Source organism: Crocodylus porosus, unplaced genomic scaffold (assembly GCF_001723895.1).
Source record: "Crocodylus porosus isolate Cpor-Errol unplaced genomic scaffold, CroPor_comp1, whole genome shotgun sequence".
In the NCBI taxonomy this organism is placed as follows: domain Eukaryota; kingdom Metazoa; phylum Chordata; order Crocodylia; family Crocodylidae; genus Crocodylus; species Crocodylus porosus.
This window is the reverse complement of record NW_017728950.1, coordinates 2,037,095-2,060,326: the sequence shown is the minus strand read 5'-3', so window position 1 is coordinate 2,060,326 and position 23,232 is coordinate 2,037,095. Positions and strand designations below refer to the sequence as shown.

The 23,232-nt window shown below is 39.8% G+C and overlaps 1 protein-coding gene across 13 annotated transcripts in view; it reads left to right on the top strand.

Annotated features, from left to right (window-relative positions):
* The first annotated feature begins 6 nt into the window (after nucleotides 1-6).
* Nucleotides 7-23,232, top strand: part of CDC14B (cell division cycle 14B) — a 76,494-nt gene continuing 53,268 nt past the window's right edge. For 11 of the 13 annotated variants that reach the window (XR_002104650.1, XR_002104651.1, XM_019554856.1 and 8 more), the window contains exons 1-4: nucleotides 7-222; nucleotides 11,646-11,739; nucleotides 12,918-12,993; nucleotides 15,546-15,638. Coding sequence is in view for 11 of the 13 variants with exons in the window: in XM_019554856.1 (XP_019410401.1) it covers nucleotides 81-222; nucleotides 11,646-11,739; nucleotides 12,918-12,993; nucleotides 15,546-15,638 (405 nt within the window). In the remaining 2 variants the exon portion in view is untranslated. Of the gene's footprint in view, nucleotides 223-10,986; nucleotides 11,062-11,190; nucleotides 11,244-11,645; nucleotides 11,740-12,917; nucleotides 12,994-15,545; nucleotides 15,639-23,232 lie in introns of those variants that run through there. The other 2 variants (XM_019554864.1, XM_019554865.1) reach the window with 2 other exon arrangements.

Here is a 23,232-nt window from a genome sequence, read left to right as displayed (position 1 = left end):
CCCCCCGCCGGCCCAGCCGGGCCCCGCTGGGGGGATGAGTCCGGCCGCCTCGCACCCACCGTAGCGGTGCCGCCTCCGCCATGAAGCGGAAGAGCTGGGCCGGGAGCCGGAGACACTCGGCCCCGGCGCCGCCGGTCGTGAAGAAAACTCGGAGCGCGGCGGCGGAGCGGGAGCAGGACGAGCCGCCCCCCGCCGGCCCCGAGACCCGCCTGCGCCTCACAGGTGAGGAGCGAGGAGGGGGATCGCGGCCGTGCCCCTGCCCTGCCTTGCCCGGGGCCGCCTCCTCCCGCGGCGCCTTCGCTGGGCGCTGCCCCGGGCCCGATCCCGGGAGCTCCCTCCTCCTCCTCCCCGCCCAGCCAGCGAACTTCGGCGCCTCCGCGCTCTGCTGTCTCTTCTCTGTAGACCTCAGTGCTGGTCGGATCGGCTCAGCCTCTCCCCTTCAGGTCCCCCTGTTTGATCCCAAAATGCCCCTCCCTATTGCAGCACCCTTGTCCGTGTCCCTTTGAACCCCACCCCCTCTCCAGAAACCCCCCAGGCTGCTACTTTGCAGAACTCCGTGGAGAAACAGCCTGCAGCTGAGCACAGCCTTTTTATACAAGCAGGATACAGGCTGCCTGGTGGCAGGGTAGGGTGTTGTGTCTTGTGTTAGGTCCGAGTTGACTCCAGTTTTATGAAGAGTTTTTAGATCAGGATAGGCAGCCCCCAGAGCATGGCACAAGAAGGCATTTTACTTGGCAGTGTGCTTGGGGAAAGACAGTGGGGAAGGAAGGAGCCCGGGCTGCGCTGCCCCTTGTGCCTCCCTTGCCATCCGCTCCTGGCACGCCAACATCTTGCAAATCGAGGTTGCAGGCATTTTTGGAACTCTGCCCAAAAATATCTCCAACCTCCCTTTTAGATGATGGATTGTAGGGTGGAGTATTTGACGGGTCAAATAACAGTTAAAAATGTTTTTTAAAAATACCCACTATAGCTAGATAATACACAGAAAAAGCAAAAAAAATTTCCATTAAGAAATGTGTCAAGAAACAATTAAAAAAAAAAAAGCATGTGTCTGTCAAGAAAGCTGCAAAATATATATATTTGCTCCCCATAAAACTGTTATAAACTTTGACCTGTCAAAAAATACACAGTCAATTGACCAGTCAGTTGACTGGCTTGCCAACTGTAGTGGCTTGTATAAGATGGTTTGAATAGAGATGATCCTGCCTCAGGCAGGGTTTGATCTAGGCACGTCTACACATTCAATTAATGCACTTTAGTTCGTGCATGTTAAATCTAGTATCTCTATTGTGAGGTACTAGAAAAACACATTAGCCTGTTTTAATGCGCACGAGCTAAAGAGCACAGGTTTTTTGTGATGCTTTAATGCACATTAGAATAGGTGAATACACATTAAATCGCACGAGTAGACATGCCCAGTGTCTGAAGGTCCCTTCCAGCCTGACTTCTCTATGGAGTCTGCTTAAAAACCTCCTTATTGGCTGTAAAGAAATGGCAATGTTTTCAGACGTGCTGGGCTTAGGAGGGGATGGCAGCCTGCCTACAGTCTCACGCTTTCCCTTGTATCTAGTGGGTGCACCTTGGAGCTGCTGGCAGTTGTATCCATGTACAAACCTTTCTAAAGGCAACTCCGCACAAGCCAACTCCTCGAGGTGCACAGAGCCCCCGTGAGTTCAGCTGTGCTCTGTGTGGGCATAGGAGTCTGTTTCCCGAGAGCATCTTGCAGGATTGGGGCCTAAATAATTCTGGCTTTTGTCCTCACTGTGAGATGCGTGAATTCTTTTCCCCCTCTGCGTGTGTGAGAGAGTGATGTGGGACATTCTGTGCACAAGGGAAAATTCCACCCATTAAACAGGCAGTGCTAATCCTTCTGAGCCTGGTGGTGGCACGTGTAACTGTAGTGGATTAAGATATTTTGGATTAACAGTACTGGATTGATAGAAAATCAGACTTGATATATTTTGTATTTATCTTTCCCTGATTAGCTGATTTAATTTTAATTTTTTAAAAACTAGAAATGGCATGTTTTGAAGTTTTAAAATAATTTTATTGTGATATTTTGGGGTCGGATAGAGAGGTGTGACAATTATAAACTTCACATTATGCCAGCCTCATGTTTAAAAAAAACAAAAAAAAAAGGTGGCATTTTAAAGGTATGTAATCCGAAGTAGTCTAGTCTAAAATAATAAATTATGTTAGAGCTTGTCTGCAGAAGGAAATTTACTGGGAGAACCATACTGATGAAATGCCTAGTGTGGATACTTGTATTCCAGATGATCTGTATAGATACACAGGGTTTTTATAGTGGTATCATTCTGATGATAAATTCCCCAGGAAATCAGTCCTTAGTTTTACATAATCTGATAAGATTAGGTATTTGTTCTTGGGTAAAAGGGTGTCATGAAAGCCTATGCTGATTGGATGTTTAGTAACTAGGCTGCTATAGCCTCTATAGAAGCTGGGAAGAGGCAAGAAAGCCATGTTTCCTAACTCTTACAGTTGTCCAAATCTGACTGTAACTTGGCTCTCCACTTTTTCTTGTGCTGCTTAAAACTTTTTAATATCCTATGAATTATGATCTATTTCTAGTAAACACTCACTTGCTCAGATGACTAAAACTGCTATGACAAAATTAGGTGCCTATCATTTGGGCTCTGGGATGTTGCCATGGCTTCAATAAAGTGTTCACCAGTTAATAACATAATTGGTTTGGTTTGGGAGAGTCCTAGGATTAGAATTAATTCATTTTGTTTTGATTTCTTCCCTCTTGTATGTACATTCTTGTTCACAGCTACCGAGCACAAGCTTTTAACTACCTCACAACTGTAATGGAATCTTTATTTCACTTATTTGTAAATGTATTTAAATTTTAGTCCAGAAACCATGAACTAAATGCAGATAAACTGTAAAAAGAAATGTTCACAGTTGCATTTAATTCTAAAACTTTAACTGAAGTCTTGAAATGACAACCCTGCCATTTCATACTGCAGCACATTGCACAATTATTCTTTCTTTTCACTAAAGATAGATAAGCCGTAAAGCCTGACTTGTCAAAACAGTTGTGCTAGCACAGTCCCATTTACTAAAGCATACATCTGTTTACCAAATCAGTGTCAAAATGATCATGAACACTGTATAGTCCCCTCATTTTTCTTTTTTTTTTTCTCTTAATGCAGTGAATCTGAATATCTTTAAAGCTTTTTAAGTCATGGGTATACCAAATCATGGTGGTCAGATGTCACATGCATGGATTAGAAATTCTGTTATGCATGATACCTTGTGAATTTAACACAACAGGCAACCCTGCTTAATGCTGTTCCACTTAGCGCTATTTCTCTATAATGCTTACTTGAAATTGATACCTGATTTCACTTAGCGCTCAGTGAGTTTCATTATAACACTCGCAGTCACCATCTTGAGTCATTAAAAACAATTGCAGTCACCATCTTGGGTTGTCAAATCTTGAGTTTTGCTTAATGCTCCATTTTTCAGGAACCAATTAAGAGTGCTAAGCGGGGGTTGCCTATATAAGCTATATAAACTGTACTGCTACAGTTACTACTGTATTTCCTAACAATTAATAGCTGCAGTATATCAGAATCCTCTTCCGTAATGACCTTTTAAAAAATGCTTATTTCTTGTATTTTTTCTCTAAATATTTTTTGTTGCAATCCTATGTTTTCTGAGACATTTTACTTTGAAGACTTCCTAATACAAGAAAAGGCACTATATACCACTACAGGTTTTCCCATATGCTGGTAATAGGCATATAATACAGGTGCAGAATAACAGTGGTACAAGGAGACCACAAAGCAGTTTTTTTCCCTATTGTCCCTCTTGTTTTTTTGCATCGTTGTAACCAGTTGCTATGGTCATGGACCCCTCAATTTAATAAACTGGTGGTAGGTAATAAGAGCTGAAGATTGTTGCATTGGCTACCCATAATGTCTTGGGCCAGGTCTAAAAATGATTTGGGTGCCTAAAGTGGGATTCAGATGCTTAAGTCTAAAAGTGAAAGCTGCTTAGCCATGGTCGGGTGCTTAAACTCCATAGTGCACTTCTATCTGAAGGTTCCCAGGCACCTTAATAAGTTCTGCTGCTTTTCATGCCCAAAGACAATTTTGTGCCTAAACTTGTTGGGATACATACACTAGATGTAAGTCTTTCTAAGGCTACCTGTGGGCTTGATTTGATAGGCGTTCTCAGGGTATGTGTAATACTTGCATACAGGATTGGGTTTCAGAAAAAAAAAACCCAACAAACCAAAACCTGGAGACTCCTGCTTTCTTTTAAAAGACTGGTGGAAGCAGCAGTATTCACTTAAAGTGTTGAAAATGGTTCAGGCTGCTCCTGCCACCTGTGGGGTGTCCAACCCAGCACTCTGAGGAGTACCCTAACCACCAGGTTAGGCAATTTTCCACGGGCATATTCTTCATCCTTTTGTCAACCTGTTCTACTGTACAGAAAAAACATTGAAAAGATTCATTGGGCCACAGAGAAAAAACATCCACGATCTAAAGCAGGTTTGGCAGCCTGTGGTGGCCTGCAGATCCTTCCAGCAGAGCAGGAGCTTTGGGGTGTTTGGCAGCAGAGGGCTTCAACTGTGCTGCACTGCAGCTTGGTGTCAGGGAAAAGCAGCAGCAGCTGCCAGGTTCTGTCACAAGCCTGCCTTGGACCTGAGCTGGGCCATTCTGGCCTGCTGTCAGAAAGTACTAATGGTTACTTGAGTGCATTTGTCTGGGAGGAGTGAGACTTCAATTCCGGTCCCTCTTTTCAGGAGTGTTTCTGTATTTTGCATTTCACAGTAATTGCTAACAAACTGTAGTAATTCAGAATTTGGAATGCCATTTTAGGGACCTGGAGCCCCCAAATTGGGGTTGCAGTACTCAGCATAGCAACACTCAAGTATTTATTTATATATAAATAAATAAATTTATGGATCTAGTCTGTAGTCTGGCAGTACTTTGTTGGCATTATATGTGTTGGCACTTTACTTTTTTCCTTAGTGTCTCATTGTTTGAAGGATCCCACACTTTCCTGCATCTTGGTTACATTCAGATATGCTGCATAAGATGAGTTGCTTTATTTTGCATCTATCCCAAACACAGTGTTTATTTTATAAGGCTCTTTCATTGACGAAAAATATTTTTGAGTAGGCTCTCTCCTTGTTGAATAAAGCTTAACTTTTTAAATCTTCAAATGATTGCATTTTGCATCTAGTACTACAAGAGACTGTTTTCACTATATGACTAACTTACGTTATGAATTAAATCTTTTTCTTGTTTCTTTTTTTCAGTCAAGGCCAAAAATGACAATTAATTATGAAAACTTTGCTATTAAGAGTAGTTAGGGAATTGATTGTTTTAAAGAAAAGAATTCTTTAAACACTTGTATTAAGTTGGATTTCTAATATTTCTATTTTTCTTTCATGGATGATGCTTGGCTGAATCTGAATTTAATTTGCTGAGGTTGAATTCATTTCTTCTCTTTATTAGAAGCATATACTTGTTCTATCTAAGCAGTACAATTTTATATAAGCTGAAAAATAAAGGTTTCATTTTTGAAACTAAGAAGTTTTATGATTTCTTTTCCTTGAATATTTGTTCATTTCCGTTATGTAATTTTACATGAGAAATAAGATTTCTAAAGTATGTTGTAGAAAAAAATACTAGCTCTCTGTGTGTACCTTTTCATCCCCCCCTTTTAATTCTAGATTTTTTTTAAAAACATGGCTATTTTGGCAGTAATTGCAGTTCTTTCAGTTTTAATACTCTGGAGTCTTTATTTAGGTTTGTGCTGAAAGGGAATATACTTTGTCTTGGAGATTAATTGTTACACAAAAATACTACCGGTTTTGCAATATGCATGTGCATGCTCTTATGACTCTTTTCACCTAAGATATTACCTAGAATTTTTGTGATATATGCTGGTTTAATATCTTAATTCTTGCTGTTCACTGAAACAATTTAATTCACTAGTTTTTCTTTGGAACTGTTGTTTTGCTACTCCTAAAGCTTGTGTGTTATAGAGAATGCAATTTTCCATGATTTTCTGGAACAATTAGAACATTTCTATTGGGTTTTAGTGTCTTTCATAATTATACTGATTGTAAACTCTTGTCGGGTCTTTGCTGTAAAATTTTCTCATTAAAGAAGCTGTATTTAATTTTTTTATCTGACAACATTTTCTTGTGACTCTGAAAATCATCTTTTGTTTGAAAAAGTGGTTAAGACTTGTATTGTGTAATACAGTGCTGAAAGTGAGGCAACTTGTGTAATATAAACCTGTACACTTGATGGAAGAGCAGTAAAGGATAAGGGCTATAAGTAGAATAACATAATTGATCAAGTGTATAATCTTGGAAACATTTTTAATTGTCTCTTTTTTATTTTCCAACACCACCTTAAGGTTTTAAAATATTTTTATTTTTTAATCTGAATCATTATGCTTTTGTTCAGAAGCCACGTTGATACCAGGTTTTTGTCACAGTTACCTGTTTTATTATTTTTTGCTCTGACTTATGCTGTAATGAGAATAAGGTATACAAGATGATGGATAGAGGAAACTTACATTCTTCATAGTTATTTCCATAATGCTACCCATCTATAGAAACAGGAAATGCTTCCTTCTCTGACTCTTTCTACTCTACAATAAGGTGTGTTAATTGCAGCATATGTAGACATAACTGACCTATGTATGGTACCAGTGAGCTCAGGTCCTATGAAACCTTGGTCTCAGAAGTTTCAACATGGCAAAGCTGGGGCTCAAGACTTCCGGGCTCTAAGAACTTATTCAAAAGAGAGCAAGTCCCTGCTGTTGCATCTTATGGTTGGTACCTGGCTGCTAGATGAAAGCTAGCTCATGTATGTGCAAGGTATGGTAATCACACCTCTGATTGTGAAGTAAACAAAGCCTGGGAGACGAGTGGCTGTACTTTTTTCCAGCTGTCTGGCATAAGTTAATTTGTCAGCTTTCATTTCAGTTGAAATAATTATTTCCAAATGTGGGATTTTAACATAAGGAAATACTGTGGTGCTTTTTTTAAAGAGACACTACTTTTTATATCAATAAATAAAGAACTGCTCGGTCATTTGAGTGGTCCCAGAGTCCACAGTATTTGATTGCAGCATCAGGGCCTAAAGCACAGTTCTTAAACTATAGCAGTATTATATAATATTGCTTTCTGAAACCATACTAATCCTTGGCTACTGCAAAGCTGAGATGGAAATGTTTTTGAGGAAAAGTGAATACAGTAGCTGCAGTGAGTAGTTTGTCCTTTTGCTGACAGCACAGTAAGCTAGAAGTATGACTAAGCAAAGGTAAACAAACTAATTCTGTTCTAAAGCACTAGTATTTTTTTTCACCTCCCATTAGGGAATGCCTTCAAAAGACAGAGCATGCTATTTTCAGTTTTATTGCAGAACAGTTGTTGTGCGCGTGCTTAAATTGACAGTTTCTCTCCGTGATGGCACTTATGCACAGTTCTTATTTTACGGCTGCTGTGTAAACTGAAAACCTTTACACTTGAACTTCTCTCTAAAATCATTCTCATGTTTTGAGGATAGGAACAGTTGTGATCAAAAAAATGAGACATCTTGGAAAAGTGCTAAGAGCAGTTCTCACATAGTCCTTGTATCCTGCACACCCAAACCCTGGACCCTAACTTTCACTTATTTAATGTGATGTGAAACAGTATTTAGATTTGAAGGTTAACAATGTACATGTATTATTGAATTGTTGGTACTGTGCACTGTTGTTAACTCACTATTTATTTATATATTGATGCATTTATATTTTTTGAAACCTACAAATTCGTATAATAAGCAAACTGAGTATACTTTTTCTTGAGGGGAAATAGCCAGGCCAACAAAATACTATCAGTTTTTATAGGTTGTCAAAAACTTTCTTCTATGCTTTGGAAGGTGAGAGGATAGCACTTGTAACTCCTCAAATTACAGATTTTACAGCCTGTCTTCTTAGACCTGTTTGCAGCATGCAGTCTTAGTCTATAATGACTTCTAAAAAATGCTGAAGACAAACTTTTTACATACATCTTACTTCATGAAGAAAGCATGTCTTCCCTTACGTAGGGCCCTAAAACAGACATTTGGCAAAGGTTGTGAAAGATGCTTCTAAAATGCTGGTATAATGTTATCAACATTTCAATGATTTATATTTGTTTGAAAAATTGTTTTTCACTTCTAAAAAAATGCTCGGGTGGTTGTGTTATACATGTACACTTATTTTAAGTGTCTTGTCTCAAAATGCCAAGCATCCAAGTCACCAATAGCTGGATTTTCAAAGAGGGTGGAGGGAACTAAGCACACAATGCCCATTGATTCTTTCAGCCGAATTTTGGTATGTAAATCCCTCAGGCTGTCTTAAAATCCCAGTCTTTTGAAGATCCAAGCCATAGACAGCTATTTTTTAAATTTATTACCAAAAATCCTCTTTTGCTTGAACAAACCCTACGTTGTGTTTGTAGGGGTAAGGAAGATTAGAAAATTAAGCTATCCTCCCTGCATCAGTAAATTTGGGGCAAAGACTATAAAGTGGAGGAACAGTTGATATCTCTCAAAAAAATGTTTGCTTTTACATTTTTTGCATAGACAATGTGTGTTTAATATTGAAGTAATGTCACTTTTCATTTTAATTTTGCAAAAAGTAAAAAAAAAAAAAAATCCTTCAGGTTAAAATTGTTCAGTACATCATAGCATTTTGTAGGACTCCTTTTTCTTTTTTATCTCTTTCTAAAAAGTCCTACTGCAAAGCCTTATGCTTATGACTACTGAATTAGACTGTGTGGTAATGCAGTCTTCAGCCAAGGTGCCTCAGGCACCCTGGAGAGATCCTTTAAAGGGAGGCTTCAGGAGATAAGCTGGTAAGGGAGGGTTCAGTCCCTGTTTGGCTGTTCCCTTGCCCCAACTGCCTGGCCCCTCTGGAAGGGCAAGCTCTGTAATAAATATGCTTTTTTTTTTTAAAAAAAAAAAAAAAAAGAACTCCATTCACAGAAGTTGTTATAAAGGGGTGCCTTGAGTTTTAAAATGGTTGAGAACTACTGGTCTAATGTCTAGCTGCCATGCATTAGACATTCAGAGTTTACTTCCATGATGATTATAGCATCTGTCTAAAAAAGAAACTCGTGTGAGACATGTTGCCATTTTGCCTTGGTTTAAATGTATTTAAAAAAAACACAGGCATCCTTTCTTTAGAAATCTACTTTGCATATACTCTTTCAGTGGCAGCAGCATTTACCATTCCATTCTCTTGCCTTCAAACGGGGACTCAGTTGTGAGTGAAACCCCAATTATGATCCACAAGCTGAACTATTGGGCCAATTTCCAGAGTCTGTCCATCCTTCCACTTCTGCTGAGCAGCTCAGTATCTCCCTCCCTCGCCCTGTCTCTACTCCAGTGATTCTCACCTAGGGGGTGAAAAGGGATGGATTCTCACCCAAGGGGCTGGGGAAACCGGGGATGGCCACCAGATCCTTTGAAGGGTGGTGTGAGGGGATGAGGAAATAAAGCAGGTATGAGCAGTCTTGGGCTGGTCTGGATGATCTCCCCCGTCTCCACTGTCTGGCCCCTCTGCCAGGAGGTAAACTGCAATGGAGATGGGGGAGATCATCTTTTTTTTTTTTTTTACCTAAACTTGCCTATAATTTTTATGAAATATGCTAGCTTAATATTTTAATTCCTGTTGTTTACTGAAACAGTTTGTTATTCCAGAGGTTCCCAAACTTTTTCTTATGGTGTACCCCCTTCCAGATTTACAAGCTGCTCACAGATCCCAACTAGCATACATTTTATACTTTAACCCCTCAAATGCCAGTTGTTATACTGAAAATTAAATCTGCCATTACATGATTCCTCCTGCGTACCTCCCAGAGATGTCTTGTGTGGCCCCAGGGGTACGCATCCCACGGTATGAGAGCCCCTGCATCATCCTGTTTCTGGAGTTGCTGTTCTGCTACAGCTTGTATTATGGAGAAAAGCCAATTTTCTATACTTCTCCAGAATACTTACGCAGGTGAGTCTCAGTGCTGCAGAGAAAACTTAATTTTCCATAATTTTCTGGAGGACATGCTGTAGAGAGAACTAATTTTCTGGAATATTTAAGCACATGTCACTGAGTCTCAACGTCGTGGAGAAATCCTAATTTTCCATAACTTTCTGGCTTATATAAGCACATATTGTTGAGTCTCTGTTACCCGGCATTGTGGAGGAAACCTAATTTTCTGGCACACATAAGCACGTCATTGAGTCTCAGTGTTATGGAGCAAACTTAATTTTCCATCGTTTTGTGGAGTACTTAAGCACGTTATTGAGTCTTGGTGTTATGGGGGACCTAATTTTCCATAACTTTCTGGCATACGCAAGTGCATGTTATTGAGTCTTAGTGTTGTGGAGAAAAATTATGGGGAATTAGGTTCCTGGAATAGTTGAGCACACGTTTATTGAGTCTTGGCGTTGTGGAGAAAACCTAATTTTCTGGAATATTTAAGTGCTTGTCATTGAGTCTTGGCCTTGCGGCCAAAGCCTAATTTCCCATCGTTTTCTGGCAAACGTAAGCACACGTCATTGAGTCTCGGTATTATGGAGCTACCGTAGTTGTGCATCACTTTGTGTTGTACTTCAGCACACGTGTCTTGAGTCCGGGTGTTGTGGCGCAAACCTCACTTGTCCTCTTGCGGGCGGCGGGCGGGCCGCGGGGGAGGCGGCTGGTGCCGGCTCTGCACAAGTTTCCTCCCGGGCGCCGCTGTCGGAGGGACTGGGAGCGGTCTCCGCGTTGGGCTCGGGCCCGCCTGGTCCCAGCAGTGCGGGGAAAGGGCACCTCGCGTCCGGTCGGGAGTCGGGGGAGGCCGTCGGCCCGGCCTGTGCCGCCCTCTCCCCTGAGGCGCCGCTCGAGGCAGGGCCCGGCCACCCCCGCCAGCCGCTGCTGCGCCGAGAGGGGAGCGGGCCAGGGGGAAGCGCCGCCCTCCTGTGGCCGGTGGGATCCGGGGTCCGGCAGATGCGCGGGGAGTATGAGCGGCGGCGAGGGCCGCCGCGGAGCTCCTCCAAGGTGAGGGGGGCTCGGGGCCGGGCAGGGGTGAGGTCCGACCCGCCCCTCCCCTCCGTGTTGCCAGATGAAGGGGCCCCCGGACCCGTCCTGGGAGCTGCTTGGGCTCGTGCCCCGCCCCTCGGTGCCCGGGTGCTTGCACACTGAGGCAGGACCTGTTTGGCCAGTGGCTCTTCAGGTCCAAGGTCTTTTGGGGGGCGGGGAGGGTTGTTGGTTTCTGAGGTGGTCCGTGGCATGCCGGGTTGCTCTGCGGCTTCCGAAAGCAGTCCCAGGTTTCTACCTCTTGGTGTAGGGGCACCTCAACCACAAAGCCTCCAGGGGGCAGAGGCAGCTGGCTCTCCCCTGAGCAGCTTCGCTGGCCAAGTCTGGGGAAAGCCCTTTGAATCCAAGCCTGCATGGTTTCCTTGGCCTCTGAAAAAATGTGAGCTAAGCTGGGGACCACAAAAGGACGTTTTTGTACGCCCCACTCTAAAAGTTACTCATGTTCAAAGCAACACGTCTTCGTTTCTTTGTCTTCCTTTTCTTTTTTTTGTATAGAAAGCTGTGACGTTGAGAGTAGTATTAGTTTAAAATCTCTTGCGTTTCAGATCGCCTTTATTTTGCAATTCTCTGCCAAAAACCAAAGAGTGGTGCTGCAAACACACACCATTTCTGCATAGATGACGAACTTGTATACGAGAAGTAAGTATAGTCTTCTTCTTCCTGCCTTCTATGGAATATGCCATGCCTTCATCAGGAGAACCCCAATGAGCAAGGGTTTAGGAGTTTTAATGGACTGTAGGGAGCTCCCCCTTTCAAAGCTAGTGCATTACACTCACCTAATTTTACTTGGAATAGGAGCAGGTTATTTCTGAGGAGAGTCTTCTGGCTCTCTACCCATTTCTTTGCTAAAAAATTCCTAACATTTTCTGATTTTAATTATAGAGTGCCTTCCTGTTGGAAGATGATACAGGAACATGTTTTATTATAAAACACAATCCCTGGAATATTGAGCTAGAGCAGGGGTCAGCAACCTCCAGCACCATGCCAAGCATGGCGCACAAGGCCATTTTGCTTGGCCCACCACCGCCAGCCCAGGATCTAAGCAGCTGCTGCCAGCCTCAGCACTCCGGCCAAAAAATGTTGCCTACCCCTGAGCTGCAGGGATGTACTTAGTGGGCCAAAATATCTAGGAAAGAATATTTCAACTTCCTAGAACAGTAGTTCAAAAATTAACAAAGGTGACTTCTCTCTTTAAAAGTTGGAGGTCAAAAAGTATTACACATTGAATTGCAGATGAGATGATGAAAGTCATTTATGCTGTACCTGGATGGTAATGAATAAGCATGTCCTTAGTTAAAACCTTCTGTTTAGCTTCTACCAGTTGTACTATATGCTGTCAGGTTTGTACATGTAACAGAGGCTCTAGATGCTTTGATTTGTTTTGAGCACTTTGGAGATTAGTTCTGTAGAACTTTTTAAATGCCCATTTGATAGTTTTCTGGTAGCAGAAACATTTCAGAATATATTCATGACCTTGTTTTAAAGACCTGCTTTTGTGTTGTCATTAAAATCAAGAGTTCCCGATGTGATGCCCAAAAATACTATTTTACTGTAAACTTCCAAACCTTGAAAATGTCCTTATTTTATCAATTTTTTAGCTCTTGTGTGTAGAAAAACCAAAAAGAAGAAAGACTATAAAATTGTGTTTTCTCCAGTGAATTAGCGCATACTCTCACTGTACTCAAGAAAGGCATTTCAGTGTTTTTATATGTATTTGTACTTAATAATAATCTTCATTTGATGAATATGGGTTTTTAAATGCATTTCTATACTGCATATACAAGCAAAATCTTTTCTTTTTTTTCTTCCCCAACAAGCTTTTATGCAGATTTTGGACCACTCAATCTGGCTATGGTTTACAGATATTGTTGCAAGCTAAATAAGAAATTAAAGGTAAAAAAAAAACCTTTTCTTTTCTTTTTTTTTTTTTAGTTTTCATTTTAGTTGTACTAAATAGAAATCAGCGTGTGTGGTCATCTCTATAAATTACTCAGAAAAGATGTATATTTATTTGAAGTGCATGATGGATATTTAGGTTCTTGGTGAGATTTGTCATATAGATTAATATAGTGTACAATTCTGTTCTAGGAGTTTGGATAGTGGAAGTGAGGGGAAGAGAACTGTTTGCTTGGAAGACAATATACTATCAAAACAGTTAACTTTTAAATATTGGTACTGCTGGGATTCTAGTAAGAAACTTTCTTGTGGTTAATGCCTTTCAGGAGAGAGACTTTTCTGGAATTTGGCCTTCTTGGCAATCTTTCATTTTCTAGTGAACTTCAGGGTACATACAGTGAAACACACACTTCTATTTAGGCAAAAGGCAGGACAGGGTAGCACCTTAGACTGAACCAGTGAGGTTCAGTCTCTGGCGCTACGCTATCCTGACTTCTGCTTGGCTTGAGACTAAGGCAACTGATCTCTTCTTTCTTCTTCTGTTCAGTTTTTGTACATTGTTTTCTGTTTGTGTGTGTAGATTTTGACACCATCTCCTGTAGTAAGCTGTGTTTTGCTCTTTAAAATGTATATTTTAGGCCCTGGTCCTGAAAGGGAAATGAGTACTTTTAATTCTAGGAGATGAGGTTATTTGTTTTCTCACAGGCAGTCCTCAGTACTTTTCAGGATTAAAAGTACCTAGTTCTAAATGGATTAGCAACTAGTTGCTGTGCCAGTATCTCCATAAATCAAAACAACTAAGTTAAAAATGACCTATATCAATTTAAAAGGTAGTTGAATTTGGTCAAATTTTAACAGGGGTTGATGTACAAAATTTGTTAGCCAAATTAAAGAGTTTGTTAAAATCCTTACTTGTAATTATTGCTTGCCTGTTCATAGCAATTGAATTATGAAAAGTTAGGAAGTAGGTAACACAGTAGTAGCAAGATGCAGAGATTTCTCTGTTTAAAAGAAAGTTACGTGCCAGCTGGACTCGAGTTACCTGCTTTGGATACATTTGTAATGCTTGTGGCACAATGAACAGATTTGATCATGTATGAAAATGTATACTTATTTTGCTTGCAGATCACTTTACAGAAGTCTGTGTTCAGAAAAAAAATGTGAATAAATTGTATTCGAGAGGTTGGCAGCCTTAAAGGAACAGTAGGCCAAATAAAGCAGCTAGGGCTGAAGGTACAGTGAAACACATCAGGCTGCAACCAGGTTGCCCTTGCTGTCACTTCTGCAGCTGCTCCAAGCTGCCTGCTGCTGCCTAGTTTTGTGCTGAGGGCTGCTCTCTAGTGCTTTTCCCTTCACTGCTGATTCCCATAGTCACCAACTGCCGCCAGGGTTGAATTCAGCAGAGAGAGAAGCAGCAACTGCTGTAAGAAGACAAGAGAGAGACAGAGAGGAAAAGGGAGACCTGGGGCAGCAGCAGATGATATCGCAGCAAAACAGTTCAGGGGTAGAGGAATGCAGAGAGCAGACCCATCTTAATTCCTCTGGGACCTTGGCAGCTAGGTAAAAGAAGATGGGGAGTACAGTTGGGATACAGTTAACTGCAAGCTGGAGAAGGTGAGTGAGAGAAGGCCTTTACTTAAAGGATCATTTTCAGACCTCCCATTCATATGGTTAGTCTATGTTGCACTGAGGGTGGGAGCTGCCTGCTGCAGCTGTCAGCACCCTACACTCTGCCTCGTCCCCCAGGGAGCTGTACACAAACAGTAGAAGTAGTGGGGGAAATAGGGTTTGCAGAAGGATACAAATGAAGGAGCCATATCTGCTTGTGCCAGCTCAAACTTTCAACATCTGTCATAGCAACATAGCTCAGGTCAAAGAGTAAACTGCCAGGAGCTGCTTTGTAAGAAAATTATATTAACATTGTCTATTTCCAGGGCTCCTGAAAATGGGTTGACAACACAGGCCTCAGATAGAACATTTTAAAACAGGAAAACATTTGGCAGTGCACAGGGCTGGGGTTAGGAGATCAATTTTAACTACAGTGGAAACTATATTTATTTGAATAGTTGATTTAAATTTAAATTTCTGTTTTAAATTAAGTGCATCTTTCAAATGGTTAAATATGTTGTAACACTTAAAATGACTAAAGAAAATACCAAAAAAAATCTAACTGCCTTCTACTTATTCATCATAAAATCTTTCATATTGTTAGTGAAATATATAGGGTTCTTTTTAATATTCACTTAAGGCATAACATGGTGAGTGTAACTGGCTTATCAATATGGTAGATATTATATTGGTACTATGCTATACCTACAGATGTGATCCTACAAGAATACTGAGTACTACTTACGATTGCACATGTACTTGGTTATGTCTTGGTCAGGAAAGGAATGATTGAAATGTAATTTTGAAAACCTCAGTTTTGAGGAGGCCATTTGTTTTGGCTGGTTTTTCTTTTTCATTCATTTTAAAAAATTGTATCAGGCCATGTAGATTTTAAATCCAGAGTGCCAAATTATAATACTGTTATTCATTTCTTGATACAGTCATTTACATTGATAAGGAAGAAAATAATTCATTATACTGGCTTTGATCAGAAAAAGCAAGCCAATGCTGCATTCCTCATAGGCTCTTACGCAGTAAGTATTTAACATTTTACTATAAAGTAACTTGTTTCTTGTTATTCTTCTACATGCAATTCTTAAAGTACCGAGTGATACCTTCCCTCTTAGTGTGGTGGGAAAGGTTCTGAAGGTAAGAATATGGCTTCTTGCTATGGCTTTTCGCATGAAAATTATCTTAACTCTTTCCCATCAAATTGATTAGAGTGGGGGAAGGGTGTTTGCAGGCTTGACACCTATGCTTCATAACAATTTTTGAGGATTTTGCAAAAGCCTCTGTGTGCTCCAAAGTCACTTAAGGGTATTGTTTTTTTAAAAGTGCGTGTCTGTTTCATTTTCAAGATCTTTTTATAAATTTCATTTTTTTAAACATTGGTTAATTCTTGATCCTTGATCCCATTTCTTCTGTTTTCTAGTGGACAACTGTTATGTCTTTGTAAGAGACAATGTATTATTTCAGAGTTATATATTAGGGAATGTGTTCTTTTCCTGCTGGAATTTCTAGATAGAACTAAGAGCAACCAAGAAGACCATGTATGATGTGCTCAGAGTGGACAAGATGCTTTGGAGTATCAAGGGTGCTGGAGGATATGTTATCAGGTGTTTGACTGTGTAGGGGAAAACCTATAACTTTCTGGGTTTATATTGCCCTCTCCCAGAAAAAATGTAACGTTTAGTAAGAATTTCAACACTTACAGTGAAGGACTAATGCACAGTGCTTGAGGAGGTTGTGATGTACTGCAGACCAATAACTATGCCTTGATCTGTGTTTGATTTTCATTTTGTTTCTTGACTTTTGCATTTCTCTTTTATTACTGATTAAAACTAAGGAGTAGGGTGAGAAGCATGTGCTCTTCATCTTACTGGAGACTTGAGAGATCAGATTTCATGCAGCTGTGAGTCATTCCGTTTTTATTAGTTTGGGAGGATATGTAGTTCTTGCATTTCTGGGAGTCTCCTTGCTGCTGGTTTGCATTATGGAGTAAGTCCATTTCCTGCAGCCTGGGATCTCTCCTAATTGCCCATCCAGTTATATTAATAAAAGAAATTGACAGTGTCAGCTTTTCAGTAACTGAAGCATCAGAAGGGTTTATTAATGTTCTTGTCCCTGGCATTCTAAAACAGAATGGAAACATGCAGAATACCTTGCTTCAGCTTAATTGTTTGCAGTTAGGGTACTAACTGAATAACATCAGCCACAGATTAAGCAAAATGTAATCTTTAAAAGTAAGTTGATTACACTATGCCAAAAAGTAAAAGGAGAGCGCTTTCTGATGTGGTCTGTTTCTTTTCTTCTTTTGCAAGCTTTTGAACTGAGTGCATGTAATATTTGTTATGTGTAGCAGAGCTATAGTCTTGCATGGCAAAAAAAAAAAAGCAGAAGTATTTAAAACTAGTGGCAATTTGATCTTAAAATTAAAGAATCATACCTCATAATTCATACAGTACCCATGGCATACAAAGGGTACAGTGGAGGGGCACGCTTACATAAATGTGCATAAAAATATTGGACTATGTTGTTATCCTTAATCGTGTATTAAGGTGAACTGAGAGTAGAAGTTTATGCCAGGCACTGAACAGAGTAGTAAACTGTTTCTGTCACAAAGAGCTTATTATCTAAATGGATAAGATGGGCACAAAGGGATGTAACACATGAATAAAGTTAATTGGAGGAAAATGTCACAATAGTTGCATGACTTTTTGAAATGGTATAGAAGAGGGAATGGGACGAGAGGGGCTGGTTTGGAGTGAAGTTGAAGTGAAGGTACTGAGAAGGGTGGAATGGTTGGTGCAAACAGTCAGCTAACACAGAGCAGAAAAGTAAGTTCAGTCATAACTGTACAGTGTTCTCTGCATGTCCACAAGTTCTGTTTTTTTTGGCTGTTTCTGTACTTGTGGGGCAGAGTCTCTAGTCTAGGTGGTGCCTCTTAGCAATCTTTCTCCAATACCACATGGCAGAGGGAGGAGAGGCATCGCCTTGATCCTAGTGCCTTTCAAATGGGAGCAGGTCTTAATTGTACAGTTTTAGGTCCTGCAGAAGTGCTACTGGGTGGATCCCATTTTTCTCCTCTACTGAATTGCAGTTTCTACTTTTATTCTATCAGCTGGATCTTTTCTCAGGTTAACATGGTGGGGCTGTGACTTCTGTCAGTTGAGTGGCTTATGTTCAGTTGGGGGAATGTGTTGGCCACATTTGTAGGCAGGGGAAGGGAAAAGTTTGCATGGAGAAGGATTGCGTGCAGAGGAGGTTAGTGAATTGAAGAGCCCTGTATAATTGCTGTAAGAGAAAAGAATGCAAACCAAGGTGTGTTTTCATTATTACACTATCTTGTCATTAAATAAGTGAGTTCCAAATACTCAAGTTTTAAAATCCTTTTAAATGCTTTACATGAAGAATGTAAAGAATGGTATTCCTGCCATCTCAAATTTCCTGCCAGGTCACAGGAGTGAAACAGTTATACTTAATCTCTCCTCTCAGATACCAGTAAATGTAGCAGCATAGGTTTGCTGGAGGGACATTGAGTCCCTTACAAGTAGGTTTTAAAAACTGTTGTGGTTATGACTTTTGAGAGCTGATGGGGAACATTTTTCGTGGAATGGTCATATTTATTAGTCTTGTGAGTGTTGAGTGACTGCTTTTAAAGACTGGTCAAATTTGAAGTACAAGCCATATCTCTGCAGAAGATGCATTTAAAAATGAATTGAAGATTGGCATTGAGAGAGCAGTCAACACAGCTTGGTAGAATTTTTAATGCAATTAACTGGTACTTCTCTTAGGTTGAATGTCTAAAATTAAACACAAGTAAGCACTCGAGTACTATACCCTTAATACTAATTGGAAACTCTGTTGTTTAAAACCTGTTTCAACAAAAGGTGAAACTTGCCAATTTGCATCATGAGTAGTCATAAGCAGATGTGACAACACATCTGCTTAAGAGTCAGTGCATATGGTAGCAACATCTATCTTTTGGATTTTTTTCAGAAACGGGAAAAATCTCTTGAAACAATGCTGTTCTGCCTTTTTAAAGCAAGTATTAAAGTTCTAGTTAACTGGGGTGAGGTGAACAAACATGTACAAGCAAAACTGGGTTCCCATTCTTCACAGCTGGTGGTTTTTAAAATGCTTTTCCATCATTTAACTTGCCTTTCTTCTATCATCAGTTAAGAGAGTTTCTGAATAAGCCTTCAAGGCTAAATGCTGTTTCTTCTGCTCCCTTATAGGTATGTGTTGACGTACCAAGTCTAGCTCAAGAACTGGGGCTCTTCATTGTAAAAACGTCTTAAACATGAAGAGCAAAGTTTTAATTTTTTTCCAACAAAATAAACGTATTTAACAATAAATGCCCCAATTTCATGATTTGGCACCTTAATTATTTTTATTGCTGGTTCTTCACTATACTTACTATACATAATGTCATAGTCTGTTAAATTTTCACTGAAGTTATCAAAGTGAATAGTAGGTATACATGTGTCTGACCATATCGGACTAAGGCATATCAAGCATGTTCAGTAGCACAGAAAGTATATTGCACTGAAACAAGAAGTCCTGAGGTTTAAAGTATTTGCTTTAATTTTCTTAAAGCTTTGCTCTTAATTGTTAAAACCAGATTTGGTTTTATCTGGAAGCCATCTATGCTCTTTTTGGCCTTACTCTAACAGCCAGCAGAGGTTCTTTGAGATGATCTCTACAATGGTTTCTTTTAATCCTCACCAGGACTTGTGTGTGGATGAAGAAAGCTGCCTCTTTACATTTTATTTTCATTGTATTAAGAAACAAATTTTACTTTTCATGCCCCACCTACCTTGGCTCCTATCCCTTTTGCTGCATTGACTTAGTAACAGTGTTTCTTTTCTCAGGCCTGGCACTAATTATGTACTTGGAGGGCAACCCTCCAGGGGTACCGCCCCAAGAACTGCTGTAATTCAGGTCACCTTCTCCAGGACTCATCTCTGTACTTTGTCTATTTTCTCACCTTCTTTCTTCAGGGTAAGCAGTGTTTCCTTCACCCATTCTGATCCATAGTATTGTTTTTGCTTTCTTAATTTACTAGTGTCCACTTCCTAGGTGTGACATTATTTTGGGTAGAAGGGGAGAGAGCTGTAGGAAACAATAGCTCCACTCTGTGTAAAGTTTCTCTCTTAGTGTGGCAGAGAGATTTATCTCCGGCCAGGAGTGAGTATGGAAAGGAGTTGACTCTGTAGGGGAGGGGTGAGGTGTGGGCAGGGGGAGGTTGGGTGGAGAGAAAGGGGAAGTGGAGCAGAAATATAAAAACTCCTTTGCTTATTATTCATTTAAGTAAAAGCTGCCTGAACTAGTCTTTCTTCTCCAGAATTTGTCATTTATGATAGGCCTACAGTTATCATTATTATTATTTTTAAAGTTACCATGGTGGCAGTTTTTCCTCTGTCTTTACGAGGTGGTTCTTGTTAATGTACTTTCCAGACTGTCTCCTTGGTAGAAGCAATGTTGTTTTCTAGGATGCCTTTCTTTCTGCTGCCTTTCCCTTTTGACATTTCATAAGCTGGGGTACATCCCAGTATCTCTTCACTAATCTGTCCTCAGGTAATCGCTTTCTTAGGCTTACCTGTACATTTGTAAGGTTTTTGAAGGTTTGTTTTCCCCCCTCCCTTTCTTTCAGAAAGAACTAGATGAGGTGCCAGAGATGGGAGGGTCACTGCTCTTGGACCTGTTTTGATTAATATTTTTGTGCACATGCATGTAATAAGAGACACTTAGCTATGACTGACCACCTGCATGTTTTATCTTAATGTAAGAGATTTAGCTTTTATTCATAGGCTAGTTTTCAATGTATTTTTAATCTTTTTCCTACAATCTGAATATTTTCTTGTAAGAATAATATTAAAGTGAAAAACTATCAGTTAAATTTTAGTCAACTGAGAACTTAGGTTCTGTATTTGCAAACAGAAATTTTAATGCAATATAAATATTTAATGCTAATAATTTATGGATCAGTATCATAATATATTAGCTTTTACATTCAGAGTGGGGTTTGTTATTTATTGCAGTTTCCTGCTGTTAGAATGCTTATTTGGAGAAGTGATTTTTAACAAGTGACTCATAAAATGTTTGCAGGCAGCTGAAATTAATCTTATTATTTTCTCTTTTTTTAACTTGTGGTTTATAAACTGTAAGATTATGTAGCAGCCTTTAACTAGATTTTATAACCCAGGATTTGGGGGTAGATGTTCAAACATTTCAAGACTTGTGTCTTTGGGATGCAAACAGTTTATTTTGCACAATTTTTAACTAGTTCAGAATGGGCTATTTACTGGTAAATAAGCTAATCTTCCTTGAAGCATAAATATGTATAGTGATATTACAGAACAAGGTAAAATCTGTTTCGATGATCACATGCATTAAATATTAAGGTGCCCTTTTCAGACAGCTTCCCTTTCTTCACTCTCAAAAATCTCCTTTTTGATAGTCATGTTGTTAATCAAGGAAAACTACATTTAATACTTGGGCTGTGGTTTGAAAGCACTATTGGTCCCAAGATAGTTACAGACTAACAAGTTCTAGTAAAAGAGTTGTTCTCTCCTTCATTCAGTGGTAGATTCTAAATTTTCCTACAAAGCTGGCTGGGGAGGAGACGGATCATATAGAACTATACTTTCTCCGATTTAATCAATTTAGTACCAACAGGATTATGTAGAAAAGACTGCAAGATCCAGACTGGTGTTTGAGAACAGCTGTGGAAAAGCACATGTACTCACAATAAACTCTTCTGTGTCTCCCTCTTTAATTTACATCCCATAGGTTTTTTTTAACTAGAAAATGATGCCCATATTGAAATAGGTGTTAGCAATAGCACACCAGTATCACCCTTGCTAATCACAAGGTTCTGACTTTTTTTTTTTTTTTTAGGCCAGAAGGATGTTTCTGATATTTACATATAAAGCCAAAATGGAATTTCAGATGATTACATTCAATGTTAGTGTTGATAATTCAATATAATGGCAAATACATAATTATTCTGGATTGAAAAGTGCTTATTCTGGGTCCTAATGATTTCACTGACAGCTATTCTAAGCATATTTTTTAAAAACCCTTCTAAATGTTTTTAATAAAACCAATCCCTGCTGGGTTTTGAAGTGGAAGTTTTATTGTGTGCTCTTGAGCAGAGCAACAGATATGTCCATTGTGCAAGTAATTTTTTCTATTTTAGTAGCCTTTTTTTCTTATTTTTTTTTTTAAATAAGCAACTGGCTTTTGCCTGCTTGAAAAGGGGATCCCAGGGAAATTGTGCCGTTGTATGTGTACAGAATTATGTAAGGAATGTTTCCAAATTCATTTTTGTATGATTTCTTGTCCTTAAATACCTTGTTTCTAAAATTGCATTTGATGATGTTGTTACTTCAAATTCTCAGTAACCTCTTCTCTCCTTTTTAAATATTTTGTATTGTTGTTGACATTAGTGAAAGTACAGATGTCACAAAAAGTAGCTATTTTTAAGAGTTAATGAAATCCTAGAACATATCTCGGGGTTTCACTGGTGAAAGCTAGTCTGTTCTAACACGGATTTTCAGCTCTCATGGGCTTTTTTGGTCTAGTATTTTGCGGTGCCTGTCCCAAAATGTGTTGGGACCTCTGTCTCCATGCTTTTTTTGTCCTCACTCCTCTTACCACCATTTTCATCTTTTATTTTTCCTCTTGAACTCCAGAATTTTGGCTCCTTTAACCCCAGAGGAGTGGTTTTCAGCCTTTTGTGGGTTGCTTCTCAACCTTGACTCAAGGCTCCCCTTGGAAAATACCAGCTCCTATTTTTCTACAGTCAAAAAATTACTGAAAACTAATAGAGCATTTCTTCCGTTGCAAAAAACTCAGACCATAACAAGTCAGAATGTTTTTAACACTGTGAATTCCTATTAGAATTTTCTGGGTGTGGCTTATGAATCATGTTTGCAAGTCCAATGTCTAAGGTACCCAGCGGCAACTTAGATGAGCTCCCTCTGCTCCCTTTGCTTCCCCTCCTATTCTGAAACAGGGACAGGCTGGGAAAGAGTAGGGGCCATTGCTAGGAAAAACCAGCTGCAAGTTCCCAGCCAGCAGCTAAATTCCCAACCCCCCTGGAACCAGCAGTGAACTTCTTCTGTTTGTTCCAGGAGATGGTTGTAACTCAGAATGCTTCCTGCCAAGTGTTCTCAGTTACAGTGGGGAGGTCACTTCTGTCTGCATCTTCATTGCCTTAGTTTCTGTCCTGCCTTTTCTGGTGCTTCATCAGGGTTTCCTTGGGCTACGCCTGTTCCTGCAGCACTTGGTCTTTCTGTCAGCATATTTCAATCTTTTTTTTTTCTGCTTTCTCTGTATTCTTCAGAATATTTGTTGCCATGGATTCAGCAAACCATGTTTTTGCTATTGAGTTGCAAACCTGCTTTGCTAGTTCCACCATTTCATTCTCTACCCATTCTTATATATTTGCCTGTTTTCTGGGTTTCCTCTTGTGTGTTGCACTGCCATCTTCAGTGGTGTCAGAACTGATGTTCTCCAGGCCTCTGGGGAACACTCTTGTGTTTCCGTATCAATTTTCTTGTCTTCCAAATTCTCATTGTTGACTTGATTTTAAGAACTAACAGCCAATACTCCATTGTG